Here is a 14,248-nt window from a genome sequence, read left to right as displayed (position 1 = left end):
TGGCCGGAACTTTCCATCCTCCTAAAAGTGGCGGTATTATAAAAAAATATTATAGGTATAGAACGTTTATTGCAGACATAGAAGTAGTGATGTTAAAAATATCCGCTTGGTCCAGACCCGAACCGCACCCGGGTATTATGGGTTGAGTATTATCTGATTCAGATATGAAGTCAGGTTAGTCTTGTGCATCACTTGATAAATCTGAACCCGAATTTTATTAAAAAAATATTATAAAATATATATTATTTTAAATATTTATATTTATTTGACTCATTTATTGCACATATAAAATTTTAAGCACTTAAAGTTTATATTTTCATTTAAAATTTTGTTGAAATAAATTTAAAATTTATAAAATTATAAAAAAAATAAAAATTATATACACATATAATATTAAAAAATATAAATTCCAGGCACCTGGATTAAAACCTGACTTGGGCATCTAAAAATTACATCTGGACCGGATCCGGGCATTGCGATACCCAAACCCAGCCCGGGGTTTTGCCAACCCTACATAGAAGTCACTTTGGCTCGTCACCTGTGTTATATCGGTACCTTAACATTTAATATTGTATTAAAAAGTAATTAAAAAAAAAAGCAAAAGGGGAAATAGACTCAACACAGATCAATCACGAAAGACCAAGAATGTGAGACTTGAAGGAACAAGATTGCCCATCACACAATAAAATCGGAAAAGTTTAGCGGAAAAAGAACAAAGTAACATGAATGGTCATTGAAAAGCAAAGCATGATAATATTTTGTTGGAAAGCATAGTGACTTGTTATTTGAAAACATAATTTTGAGCGGGACTTACTTAGTGAAAATGGCATGTTAAGGATGATTCAAGATATCCTTTATGAGTATTTTAAAATGATATATTTATATACTTAAAATAATGCTGCACTGAATGAGAAATTAATGCTTAAAATATACCTGCCTTGAATAAAAGTACGAGTTACAGAGATTGTAACAGCAAGTTAAATTTAAAATTTAATTATGGAATCAATTTCATAATTTATTATTTGTATATGAGTGATGATGCAGTTATAAACTCTTGTACAAATTTATCTTGTATAAATTGATGTAGTATTAAGTTATTGGTTGAATAAAAATATAAAATAATATAAATAAATCATGTAGGTCAAGAAATAATTAAATAAACTAATTTTATTATGTCGCATCAGTTTGTACAAAATAAATTTGTACAGAAGTTTATGTCTATATCATTACTCTTTGTATAGAGTGATGATACAACTACAAACTTTTGTACAAACTTATCTTATATAAATTAATGTGTCATTAATTTATTAGTTGAATGAAAATATAAAATAATAGAAATAAATTATGTGGGTTAAGAGGGTAAAAAATAGAAAGAATGGGGTTTAATAAGAGGTTTTGTAGGGTGTTCGAAGCTCAACTCCAAAAACTTACATGTTGGGCTTTCTAAACTTTAAATATAATACCCATCCAAGAGTGTGGAACGATTTTCGAGTTTGTAGATAGATTGACACATCTTTTTCATATAAAAGAATTGGACTTCCCTAACAAAACCCTTTACGTGTAACGTGGATTTAAAAAAAGAATTTTTGGATAGACATTGGAAAAAAGAATTTGAAAACGAGAGAAAAAAAATAATATATTATACATGAGGGAAATTAAAATAAACCGTAGACAGAATTAAATTAAAAATAAATGTTTAATAATGATAATGTTAAAGACAAGTATCAACACTAATCATGTCGCAACCACATTATCATATTTATTTAGATATTGAGCATGTTTTTCATGAGTGCTGCAAATGCATTAACCCCTCGCGTTGTGTTTAATGAACCGGCCTCACTTAACAAAACAGGAGAGCCAGGAAAAATTATCCAAACCTCCCTCTTGTTTTCATAAGCAGTTGAAAAGGGGTTTCGGCCATTTTCCTATCATCATTATATGTTTCCCATAGTATATATAAAGTTCAGCCTTGATGCCAAAAATTGAGAATCTCAAATTTGTACTGATGAAAAATTGTTCTGTAGAAGTAAACTTTAACAATTAATTGATGAAACTTTGTTGTTAATACAACGTGAAGCAATCAATCACACATACATAAGAAATTAAGAACGACAGAAAAAAAAAAAAAAAAAACTGACGGAGAGATGTAATTCTTCGAATATGCATATGTCATTTCTAAAACCTAGGAAACTGGACAGTGGAAGCACATTTCTTCCTTGGCTGCTTAGGGCATTGGATAAATTCAGAGGCAGAAGTATCGACACACATGTAAATTTGGTAAAGCTGGCTGTTGTGTTCTGGATCCACATTGCATTCAATCCCTGGAGTAAACCCAGTTGCCTCCTTTATGGCAGCTATTATGCTCTCCAACTCATAAAACCCATCGTCTGGTTTGATTCCTGAAATTAGGTGGTGTTTCCCACAGCACAAATTAATATATAGGAAGTAAATTAGAAACACTCAATTAATTAGTTCCATGCTAACTAGCTTGCTTAATTTCTTTGAAAGTAGTATTTATATTTATATTATGTTGAACACAATGTGTGATCGATTATTAATATTAAATATAATCTACGAACCTGCATTCTTGAGAGCTTGGAGGAGGTTTGCTTTCTCTTTCAATTTAAGAGCTGCTTCGAAGTATTCACGTTGGTCAAGTTCAGACTCTGCACACGTACCATGTTTCACCCATTCGTGTGTCCAGAACTTGGTACCGTCGTTGCTAGGGCAAGACAGCGTTGGCCAGTTCTGTCTCAGATCGCTGATCAGATCTGAGATCTATACACATATGCAAAAGCAAATTCTAGAAAATTAACTTTAGCTCGTTTGCTAAAATTTATATTTTTCGTACTTGGGATTTTCTAAGTGTTTTATTACTTCATTATAGTCCCAATTGAACCAAAGTTAATTATTCGTGTTCCGCACGAGCCATGGATATATATATTATGGGAAAAAAACAAAACAAAAACAAAAAGGGTACCTGAGACTTTTCAAAAACACCATCAGGGTCACAGTTCGATGGATAGGAGCCGTCTTTGTATTCAGGCCAAAGCCCGTGAATGCCAAAATCAGCTGCCGGCTTCCCTGATTTTGGGTAGCAACAACTTTGCTTTGTATCACAGTACGATCCTGGCCACTACATGCATATATATATATATATATATACATACATACAAAAATAATTAAAAACATTTATTATAAGAGCAATATAAATTGTAGAGAAAGCTGATAATCTGATATCCTTAATTTAATTACCTGCTGAACAAAGTAGAAAAAATCGAAATCCTGTGAAACACAAAGAATTGAAAGATATTGTATGATCAAAAGCTTGGTAAAGATTGAAAACTGGAGTTTCATCTTTAGCCAGCAAGCGAAGTTAATCACGCTCTTTCCTTTTCGCCACAACTTTACAACAATGAAGATTGCAGAGTTTGCAATTGATGGGTATATGAACTTATAGGCGAAAAACAGGAAGCTTATGGACAGAATATCCAGGACATTATGCTTGTCCACCTATATAACGGTCTTCTCTCATTGTCATTAAGGCTTTGCTTGCCTTTTTGTATTTCTTTTCCCTTATTATTATTATTATTTTTAAATGTCTAACTATATTAATTGATGAATGACCAGCTGGTTTATGCATGAAAATCATTTTGATCATAGTCAGCTTTTGTTAGGAAGAAGTTGAGAATTTCTTTGGAAAAAAAAAATATTAAGTATTTGTTAGTTGTGCTTTGTACGTTAATATAAATGTATTGCATTGTGAACTTCAATTTCAACGTAGCTTTTGAATCGTAGAAGCAATTAAAAGAGTTGTTGGATGTTTGAGTACCCAATCAGACCTCATCTGAAAGTGATTTTAAGTTTTAAAAATGCCTTTTACCTGAAGCAATTTCGTTCCGTAGGCGCTTTTAGTTCATTATTTTATGAAGAAAACAGGAATGAGTCTCCTACTTTAATAACGTTTATTTTCTCTTTCACTACTTCTTGCAATGGAAAATTTCCAACATCGATCCATTTATCGTTGCATGAAAAAAAAGAATCATAATAATAATAATGTCCTTTTTGCAGGGAACTAGCTAGCATGAACATGACTAAGAAACTTTAGATAATAACAAACCCAATAGTTTATTGAAATTATGTTTTGATGAAACTAATTTATATTGCCAAATTTGAGAACAAACTGCAAACTAGTTGGTGATGCAGTTGCGTGCAAGTCAACTTGTGTCTTCCTGTAATAAAACGTGGCAATGACATATTAAAACTGTTTGGACGGTTTCCATTTTCCCTCTAAAGTTACCACGCAGCGCATTAAAGCTAATTTGCTTTCACGTGGAAAAACAATTAAGATTCAAGTTTCGTGTACATCAAGGAGACTGCAAGTGCAACCCATGGAATTAAAAAGTTTCTTTGGCAAGAGCTAGCTGCCATATGATTATCCACCTTCTCCATAAGGACACGGAGGTGACGTCTGTGACTCACCAACTGAAATCGTATTCGGATTTCCACTTTTTAGACTTGATATAGCTAGCTCCTGGTAACTAATAAGGGAATCTCGTACTTAATATAATGCGGGAAAGTGTGTGCGAGAGATTGATTAAATTTTGAGTGGCTGTAATTATGGAGCGTAGGATCATCCATAAAACTTTATATCTAGTTTGAGAAGACAATAACTTGACAAGCAATTCAATTTGAACATCAAATTAAAGAAGCCATTACCACCTTAACGGCTACTGGCTAGGAAATAATTACTTGAGCAATTAGTTTGGTAGAACAATATGAGATTGATCAAGAATAAAAACGACTGAAATAGAATCAGCTTAGCATGATGAAGAAATTAATCACACACGTTGATGATTGATCCCTTGATCACTAAAACGGAGGAAACTCAATCTGGGATCCACATTTTTTGCCGTTGGGAAAGACGGGGCAGTTGATGAAATTAGAGGCAGAAGTGTCGACACACAAGTAAATCTGATAAAGCTGGCTGTTGCCTGATTCATCAACATTGCATTCTATCCATGGACTGAACCCACTTGCTTCTTTTATCGCATCCTTGATGCTTTCCAAGCTGTACGAACTCCCGTCAGGCACTATTCCTGCAGTAAATAAAAATCAATATATTAACTAATTAACTAATCACATTATGATTCAATTCAATGTATTAAAATTATTATGAATTAATTTGAGACCTGCGGTTCTGAGAGCTTGGAGGAGATGGATTTGATTTTTCAGGTTAAGAGCTGTTTGAAAGTACTGGTGTTGGTTAAGCACAGACTCAGAGCAAGTGCCGTGTTTCTCCCATTCATGGGACCAAAATGTTATGCCGTTCCCGCTTGGGCAAGCCAGTGTTGGCCAGTTCTTTTGCATGCTGCTTCGCAGGTCTGATATCTATATACCATAATTTAAAAAAAACAAAAACAAAATATAACAAATAAAAATTAGTTAACGGAATCTACTACACAGGTAACAGGTAGCTAGTGTGATGATGACAATAAAAAGGGGAGGTTAGAGAGTGAAGGGACCTGGGATTGATCGAAAGGGGCATTGGGGTCACAGTTGGATGGATAGGAGCCATCGTTGTAATTAGGCCAGAGTCCATGAATCCCGAAATCTGCTGCTGGCTTTCCAGTCGTTGGATAGCAGCAACTCTTCGCTGTATCACAGTATGATCCTGGCCACTACATTTCATTTCATAATCCATTATATAAACGACGCACAGCATAGATTGAAAGAGCTACATACACAAATTCAAAGAACTACATACATGTATATAATGAATCACTTACCTGCAGGACAAAGTAGAAGAAATCGAAGTTCCGGGCAGCACAAAGAACTGATAGATACTGAATGAAGAAAAGTTTGATCAAGATTATTGAAAACTGGCGCTTGGACTCCATAATTCTCAAAGTGCCAATAGTAAAATCAATATTAATTTTTGGGAGGGAGATCGACAATGGTTTTGAATGTATCTATGTATAGAAGAAGCCTTGTAAGAGTTTCACTGGTTGTGTGAAATGACGTTGATATTTGTGTTGTATTTATAAGCAAAAATGGAAGGTTGTGGACAGAATCATAAAAGAATCCGTATATGCCTATCTAATACCCCTTTCAATTTCAATATAATTATTATTGAATGAAGAAAAGTTTTGACTCTTTTTTTAAAAAAAAAAAAAAAAAAAAACCTTGTGTAACAGTGTAAAAGCTACTCCCATGATTCTTCTCTGTGTCGGCATATTATCATTTTAATTTTATGTCGTTTTCTTTTGCTTTTTTGTTTTTTTGGAAAGAAGTTATTTCTTTTGCATTCGTGATCTCACACACCCTCTTTCAGATTTTGCAGTCCTACATTTTAAGTAAGAGAAGAGCTATATTAGGTAGTCAGATATTAGAATCAAAACAAATTTGGATAATTTATTAATGGAGTAATGGAATTTAATAACGTTTGAGGTAACAGTAGTGCTACACATCATAATTTTTTTATTTTAAAAAATTATTTTAAATAATGTAGCATTCACATGAAATTTTAGTTGAAATATTCTTGAAGCTTTGTATTTACAGTTAAATGACAGTGTATATGAAGTTGGGAGAGATGGCAATGTCAGTGTCAGAGCGTTCGAGTCAAATTGGAACTTAGAAACGGGACAACCAAAGCTCGCAATAGAAGTGGGACGCACAATTGTTTGAATTCTCATTTGTTTAGTTCACTCATTAAAAAATAAGTAGATGACTTGTCTAAACGAAACTCTCCTCCTTTGCATTCACATCACACCTACATTTGTTTTCACACGAAAGTAATTGACATCCACACGTCCTCCTTTCACACTTATCCACACTCTTAATTATTCAGTTTATCGAAATTCATCCATATAAATTGATAACCTAATCATTAAAAAATTTAATCCTAATTTAAATTAATTACAAATAATTAAAAATAAACTTCATGTAATAATAAGTTATAACTTTTTAAAGTATGTCTTAAAAGAAATTTGAAGGAGATATTGTTTTGAGTGTCATAGAAATTGCGGCTTGTGTTACCTCAAGACCACGAATATATATCTTCTAACCACTTTACAAGATCTTTTTGATTTCAGGTGGTGTTTGATCCTTTCATTTTGCACAACTCAGCGTGAGTATTTATGTTCAATTGAATTCGTTTATTAACTTTGGGTGGCGTGGTTGATTTGCTAGAGGAAGAAGCAAAGGTATCACTTGAATTGGTTGAAGATTCCGTGGGTTGCATATGCAATGTACAACATTCATAGAAAACGTACGTCGGAAGAAAAATATTAAAACTAATGTAAACATTTATACTTTTAAAATAAGTTTATAGATTTTTAATACTATATTTATTATGACTATCTCTTTTATCAATATCTATATATTGGTTGTCCAGTTGATGTGTTACTTTTCATTTTCTGCATTAGCTTTTTGTTATACTCCTTCATTCTGTATAAAGGGTTTCGTACTTTGTAAAGCATTACTCTAAATAATTGATGCATCCTTTAAGCTATGTTCATGTTCAATATATTTTTTCGAGTTTTAATTTGAATTAAGCTAGAGCTTGAAGATTGATAAATGGGCGGGCCAACTTCTTCCTCAGTATTATTTCAACACACTCAATGTGACTGTTAAAGAAGCAACGGTTCATGCATCAACAAACATTCGTTCCATTTTTGTTTTATTTTCATTCCATGAAAAGCATCGATGCTACAATAAAGCCTCTTTACATTCGTTTTCCCTCCCTCCAGCAACAATGTGAAACCGAATGCACACGTGTACTATTGTAAATACACAGGATTCTGGCCACGAGGCATTATTGGAATTGGGCCTAAGCCCACGAATGCTGAAATGTGTTCAGGTTTTCCGGTTGCTGTGTAGCACACAGCCGCAACTTTGATCTCCGTCACATAATGAACCTGGCCAATGGAATGAAAACAGTATATGGATTATAGTACCCTCATAATGAAGCATATGTACAAATACTGTTGCAGTTACAAGGAATCAAGGATGATATATCTATTGAAACAAGTTTATTCACCAGTTACACAGACTAGGAAAAATCAAAACCTCGTCCCGTGACAACTATAAGAGACTGTATTTGATGAAGATTGAAAAGTCCACATCATCTTCCTCTCCCTCCCCCTGTGCTTTCTGGATTTCTTTAAAGAGAAAAGTGTTGATGCACTGGTGTAAATGATTGCACCATGCTGATTTATCGGCAAAAATATTATCATGTGACCAAGAAGTTGTGAAGCACCACGCTGATATATTTTGTTGTTCTGTGAAACATGTGCACAAGGTTGCTATTTGAGATTCTTTCTTAGCATAGCCAAATCTTGACTACCAAGGGCCTGGCAGAAATTGAGTCTGTTTTTGGTATATTTTAATGATGGCGGGATGCTGTCAAGATCTTGCAATGATATGTCATAGACATGGCAAGAGAACAGTTCAGTTCTAATATAAAGATAGAGGTGCTGTAATCAACAAAACTTTTATATATTTACCAGAAGAGAAAATTCCAGCACAACATAATGTCATATATAGCAAAATTTTTTTAATTATTTCTGATTGGTTCAAATGAATCTCTTTACATGGAGAATGTATCTAAATTCTCAATTGTTGAATTTAATGATTTAATATTTCCTTTACCTCAGTAACTTACGTGGGGAATCCTGAGTGGGTTCTCCATTTGCACATTCTTCCACGTTCTCAAATGACATGGGGCACAAGCAAAGCCTCTAAGTAGTCAATGCAATGAAGTACCCACTAGCACTACTACAGCATTTTTCACTTATATCTGGGGTGACAATGGACACTAGACAAGGCCAAGATACATTTCTCCAAATGATTACTGGTTAAATCAATTTCATCACCAGAAATCACCACAAGAGCACTTCCCATCTCTGAAGTGATGGAAACGTTGGACATCTCTAAGGACTATCTGCCTATTAAAAATCAGTGATATAATTTTAGCCGCAGAATGACAATCACCACAGACCCGAAGGTTCTTCACCACACGAATTGTAGTTCCAGGTGGAGTGTTTAGGAGCCCAAAAGTAATGGCTAGTTTCTCACTATGATATCTAAGCGCAATTTCTTTCTCTTCATCTTCCATATCCCCATGATGGACTAGAGAAGTATCTGGTACATAGCCAACCATCTTCAATTCCTTAACCAACTCATCAAGTGCTTTCTGCAGATCAGTAGAATAAGAATGCACTCCATCCCCAGAAAAAAATTCACGTACTACATTGTTCACCTCTATGGAACTACAGCCAGGAACTTTCAACACACCTCTATCTTTCATCAGCTTCCTCAAATAATCCACATCTTCCCATCTCCCGGCCCTGGCACACAAGTTCGATAAGATCACATAATCACCACCATGGGAGTCATCTAGCTCAAAAATTCGTTCAATAACCTGCTTTGCAAGTCCAAGGTTGTTATGGCTACTACAAGACGAAAGCAAGGTTCGCCACAATATTGGGGTGGACTTGATCGGCAATTCATCAATGAACCTATAAGCCTCATCCAAGCGTCCAGCTCGACCAAGTAAGTCCACCATACATCCGTAATGCTTAATCCCAGGAACAATCCCATACTTGTCCCTCATACTGTAAAAATAATTCCAACCTTCGTCCACTAATCCAGTGTGGCTGCAAGCATACAAGAGACCCAAAAATGTAATCTCGTCGGGGCTCACTTGTGCCTTCATCATTTCCTCGAACATCAAGATGGATTTATGACCCTGCCCATGGGTTGCATAAGCCACAATCATTGCTGACCAAGCCTGTGTATCTTTGCCACTCATGTTATCAAAGACAGAAACAGCATCATCCAAGCGCCCGCACTTGGCATGCATATCTATAAGGGCAGTATTCACTTTTACATACTTATCAAGTCCATATTTCTTAATATATTCATGTATCCACTTCCCTAAATCTAGTGATCCTAACAAAGCACAAGATGATAAAGCACTAAGCATGGTAACGTCAGTAGGCTTAAGGTTCCTCTCTTGCAATTCACGAAACAATGACAACGCCTCATTTGGCCTGCTACTTCGAGCATACGCCGTGATGATCGCATTATAAGAAACAACACATGGTTCTGATATATTTTCGAAGATCCTCCTAGCAGCTTCCACATCGCTACACTCAGCATACAGATTTATAAGTGTAGTACACACATATAGATTAGAATTCAGCCCAAGTTTAATAGCAAAGCAATGCAATTGTTTACCTTCTTCCAATGCTTCAGCGCCCACGCACGCGCAAGCTTTAAGAAGAGAAGGGAATGAATAGTCATCTGGTAAAAGACCAGAATTTAGAAGCTCAACAAAGAGAAAAATTGCTCGAATTGGTGTTTTGGAGCGAGAATAACCACGAGCCATGGTGTTAAATAAAACGATGTCTGGTTCAGGGATTCTATCGAACAGTAGGTGGGCGTGTTCCATCGATGAGGTAGTGGGGTTCTGCGTACAGAAATTGATGAGCTTGGTGAGGACATTGAGATCATTCTGGAGGTGGGTTTTGATGGTAACAGCATGAATTTGCTTGAGCCCTCTGAAAGAAGTGCATCTGGGTAGTAAAGAGAGTGCGTTTGGAGTGTTTGTACAAAGTTTTGGGGGAGGAGATTGGGTTATTGGTGGAGATGGGGTTGTAGCCATTGCAGATATTGAAAATTGAATTGACAGCTTTGTTTGTTGGAGATGGCGGAGGGAATGCAAGGATAAGAGCATTTGTCAATAATCAAAATGTTTCTTTTTTCCTTTTTTCTTTTTTTTTAAGTATCATTGAGGTCCCTATTGTTTTGTATTTTTACAGATAAGAACATAGTTTATCCATTTACATTATATAAGCACTGCCAATTATCCATTCAAATTAAATAAATCCCCGGCCCCTGTTGAAATGACTTATCCCAATTTTCTCGTCTTGTCTTTCTCTGCAGAGCTGATGAGCAATGGTGTAAATGACTGTATTTCTACAGGCGGAAATATACATGAGGAGAAATCATGATTCCTGTAGCATCATCATATGGACATACTTGGTAACCCCTAGGTCGAGCTTTAAGCCTAGAATTGACATATTCTATGCGGAGCAGGAATCCATTCGGATCAGATCTGCAGAGTAGAAATTGTTAACGGAGCTCGGATTGGAAAAGACAATAGCATTTGTTTATTGGCAAGAATCAATTGCACCCAATAACATTATTGATAATTAAATTATTGAACAAAAAGTCAGGTGTCTGTATATTCTTGCCTTGCCCAGAAAGTAGTTTCAAGTGTTAATTTATTAAATCATAGAAATGGGTCCTTTGCTAGCTACTTTTAATAAATCTCTTTTCTACTACAACTTTATTATAAACAACTAAAATTGTCACAGTGATAGGGCTAATGGCATATAATCTGGGGCCTGTTGACTGAGTTCCATGTAACCTTCTTTCGCAAAAATCCCAGATGATATCAGTTCTTATCTTATTGATTGAGATAAACTTAACCCCACCATCTTAGATCAAATTTCAGAGATGGGTTACAATTTGTTTCAAGGAAGTGTAGGTGCCGACAACAGCAGCTAATGCGCCAATCAACAAAATCCCAACAATTAGCATCAGCTCTAGTCCAAAACGCCGAGCTGTTTTATTAATCCTAAGGTAGCATAGACATGGAAGCAAAATTGAGACAGTGACACCCAAGAACGAGCCCGTGAATGCCAGGACGTAGCCAAAAAATGGAATTGTTATGGCTACAATGACAGTGCTGATGACCAGTACAGTTCTTACAAGGATACTAATAGGCCTGCTCTTGCGGAGATGGGGTGTGTCTTCAAGAGCGGTAGCAATTGGAGTGATAATAACTGCATACTTAGTGAGGGGATTGATTAGAGTAGTATAAATTGCTAATTTTGAGCTTATTTTTCTTATAGGGAGATTTAATGTTACTTGAGACTTCAAATGATCCCCATACATCAGGTATCCTAATATTGCCATTGATCCATAATTGGCGGTGCTTATAATAAAGCAGGCTACTAAAACCTGCAATGAGACAAAGCAAGAGAAATATTAAGATTTTGTTATTAAAGTAAAACAGTTTAACAAGGATGTTACCCTTTTTGACCTTAGAGAATTGCCTTCTATCTTTCATGGAGCTGCATAGTGTGGGAAAAACAGAATGGCCACAATAACAGAAGGTGTACAAGCTTACAGCAGTAGGCAAACCTCCCCAATTCAAGAGCTTGCCTCTTTCATGGAACCCAACACCATCGACTGCACCAACCCATAAGACACAAGCAACAAGAGTTATAGAAGCAAGAACCCCACCAGCAGAAACATAAGCCAGAATACCCAGACTCCTTAACCATGTTGTGGGCCAAATAATAAGAGCAGTGAGCAGAACAAATCCTTGTTTTCCACCAATTTTTAGGCCACTAATTATGAATCCAAAGTTTGGAAACAGCTTCTCTAAATTGTCACCTTCTAATATTAGAAATTCTACAGCAACGAAATAGAGCTCAAGGTACATGAGGATTGATACCATAGCTCTTCCTTTACATCCAAATGCCAGGTCGCCTATGTCAGGATATGTCTTGATCAGTGGATTTGCATCCATACAGCGCCGTAGAAGTAAGCCAGTGTACCAACAAAGAACAGCTACTAGAAAAAGAATTATTAAGCTCAGCCACCCTCCTTGAGAAAGTGCATAAGGAATTGATAGTATCCCAACACCTGATAAATGTGGAAACCAATAACACGAAATAATATGAATTTCATTCAACTCCGTAGATAATATTTGAGCAGATTAACTTAAAGCAACACTTTGGTGTTAGTTGTTCAACTTGGTGTTGGACTTGAAAGTAAGCATCAACCAAGAATAATTTCAGTTGTTTAGATTCTATAGCATAGAAGGAAAACTATGTCCTACGTGCAACAAAAGCAGTGTACTTTTACCAAGACAAATATGAGTCCAAAAACACAGTTGACGAATCAAAAAAGTTTTTGCTTGAGGTAGAAATTTCTGACTTATGGAACTGGAAGATACTCGATAATCCAGCAAAAGAATTACCGTGACCATGGAAACAAATTTATTAAAAAAAAAAAAAACAGAGGCATCACTATTTTAAAATCCTTAACGGTGAGTTGATGTATGAATGAGAGGAAACTGCAACAACAGAAAGTTCAACCCAAATGCTTGTAGGAGAAGACACAGATAGATAGCTTTCGAAAAGATTCTACTAAAAGCTTAGACATGAAGTTTATTTAATTGGCCTAATTGGATTATATATTTGTTACCCAAGATAGAGTATGGGATAAAGACCTGATACAACATTGAGTCCATTGAGGCATGTTCTAAGGAAGGTTGTGCCTTCGCTCCGTTGCTGTGGCTGTTGGAGCTGGTTTTGGCTCTCCATTATCTCTTCATTAGTGTTATCCTTCATCTTTGTTGCCTAAAAGTATAATCCTATCACCCAAAACTTCGGTATATATAAACAGAGGGGATATACTTTTGTGTGATAAAGTACCTCTATTATTGATTGATCCTAATAATAAAATAGGATGCATGGATTATGGAAAAAAGATTGTGAGGGTGAGTAGATTTCCATTCAACATCACCAAGAAAAAAGCATTAGGTAGGTGTCCTCAGCTATCTGTAATGGTTTCAATTCAGTTTTCAAAAGGGAAACCACTCACATGCCAAAACAAATGCTTGGTGATGAGCCTTTACTTTGATTGCTCTGCTTTGATTTGCGATGTGTCTAGCTATCTAACTTTTTATGCACACCAGCCATTTTCAGGCATGCCGAGGTTGTTCTTACAAAGTAACTTCTATGCAGCTCCAATAAATGAAAATGAAATTTGTACATACCAAAGTATTTGTTAAGGATCTGGCATGTCTGTAAAGTTTCAACGTCACCAGGTCTTCATGCGGGAAAATGACCAACCCTTTTGCAGTATTTATGATTTATCAGTATCTGAATCTACCTTATAACAGCATGTTCATTCTAATGAAACTTACGGAACTAAATTAACTGAGCCCTTTAGCTTTAATCACCGATTATTTTAGTCCTCACTAACCGCTTTTGCAGTTTTTACACTCTTGAATTTCATTCCTGCGATAAATTTAAATATATTATCAAATTTATTATTTTATGATAATTTTGACCACTTTTCTTCTTAAAGTTTTTATCTTTATTATTCAAAACACGGATTGGTCGGGAAAGTGCGATAATTAAGTACATCAGCAGAACAGTTT

General features: G+C 35.4%; 4 protein-coding genes across 4 annotated transcripts; all 4 read right to left on the bottom strand.

Moving 5' to 3' along the window:
• Nucleotides 1-2,114: 2,114 nt before the first annotated feature.
• On the bottom strand, nucleotides 2,115-3,496 carry LOC18043507 (ribonuclease 3). Its single transcript, XM_006438636.2, has 4 exons — nucleotides 3,256-3,496; nucleotides 2,981-3,136; nucleotides 2,580-2,778; nucleotides 2,115-2,399 (listed from the first exon to the last, which is right to left on the bottom strand). Exons 1-4 carry the CDS (start codon nucleotides 3,355-3,357, stop codon nucleotides 2,176-2,178), a joined length of 681 nt encoding a protein of 226 aa, XP_006438699.1. The 5' UTR covers nucleotides 3,358-3,496; the 3' UTR covers nucleotides 2,115-2,175.
• Nucleotides 3,497-4,674: 1,178 nt separating this feature from the next.
• LOC18044038 (extracellular ribonuclease LE) lies at nucleotides 4,675-6,086 on the bottom strand. Its single transcript, XM_006438634.2, has 4 exons — nucleotides 5,790-6,086; nucleotides 5,526-5,681; nucleotides 5,193-5,391; nucleotides 4,675-5,099 (listed from the first exon to the last, which is right to left on the bottom strand). Exons 1-4 carry the CDS (start codon nucleotides 5,898-5,900, stop codon nucleotides 4,873-4,875), a joined length of 693 nt encoding a protein of 230 aa, XP_006438697.1. The 5' UTR covers nucleotides 5,901-6,086; the 3' UTR covers nucleotides 4,675-4,872.
• A 2,494-nt stretch (nucleotides 6,087-8,580) lies between these two features.
• On the bottom strand, nucleotides 8,581-10,761 carry LOC18044037 (pentatricopeptide repeat-containing protein At2g02980, chloroplastic). The gene has a single exon (XM_006438633.2). It carries the CDS (start codon nucleotides 10,739-10,741, stop codon nucleotides 8,873-8,875), a length of 1,869 nt encoding a protein of 622 aa, XP_006438696.2. The 5' UTR covers nucleotides 10,742-10,761; the 3' UTR covers nucleotides 8,581-8,872.
• A 485-nt stretch (nucleotides 10,762-11,246) lies between these two features.
• Nucleotides 11,247-13,587, bottom strand: LOC18044036 (amino acid transporter AVT1I). The gene is made up of 3 exons (XM_006438632.2): nucleotides 13,313-13,587; nucleotides 12,116-12,723; nucleotides 11,247-12,033 (listed from the first exon to the last, which is right to left on the bottom strand). Exons 1-3 carry the CDS (start codon nucleotides 13,431-13,433, stop codon nucleotides 11,521-11,523), a joined length of 1,242 nt encoding a protein of 413 aa, XP_006438695.2. The 5' UTR covers nucleotides 13,434-13,587; the 3' UTR covers nucleotides 11,247-11,520.
• Between the last annotated feature and the right edge of the window lie 661 nt (nucleotides 13,588-14,248).

This window comes from Citrus clementina, unplaced genomic scaffold, assembly GCF_000493195.1.
Source record: "Citrus clementina cultivar Clemenules unplaced genomic scaffold, Citrus_clementina_v1.0 scaffold_4, whole genome shotgun sequence".
Classification (NCBI taxonomy): Eukaryota; Viridiplantae; Streptophyta; class Magnoliopsida; order Sapindales; family Rutaceae; genus Citrus; species Citrus x clementina.
This window is presented reverse-complemented; position numbering and strand designations above follow the sequence as displayed.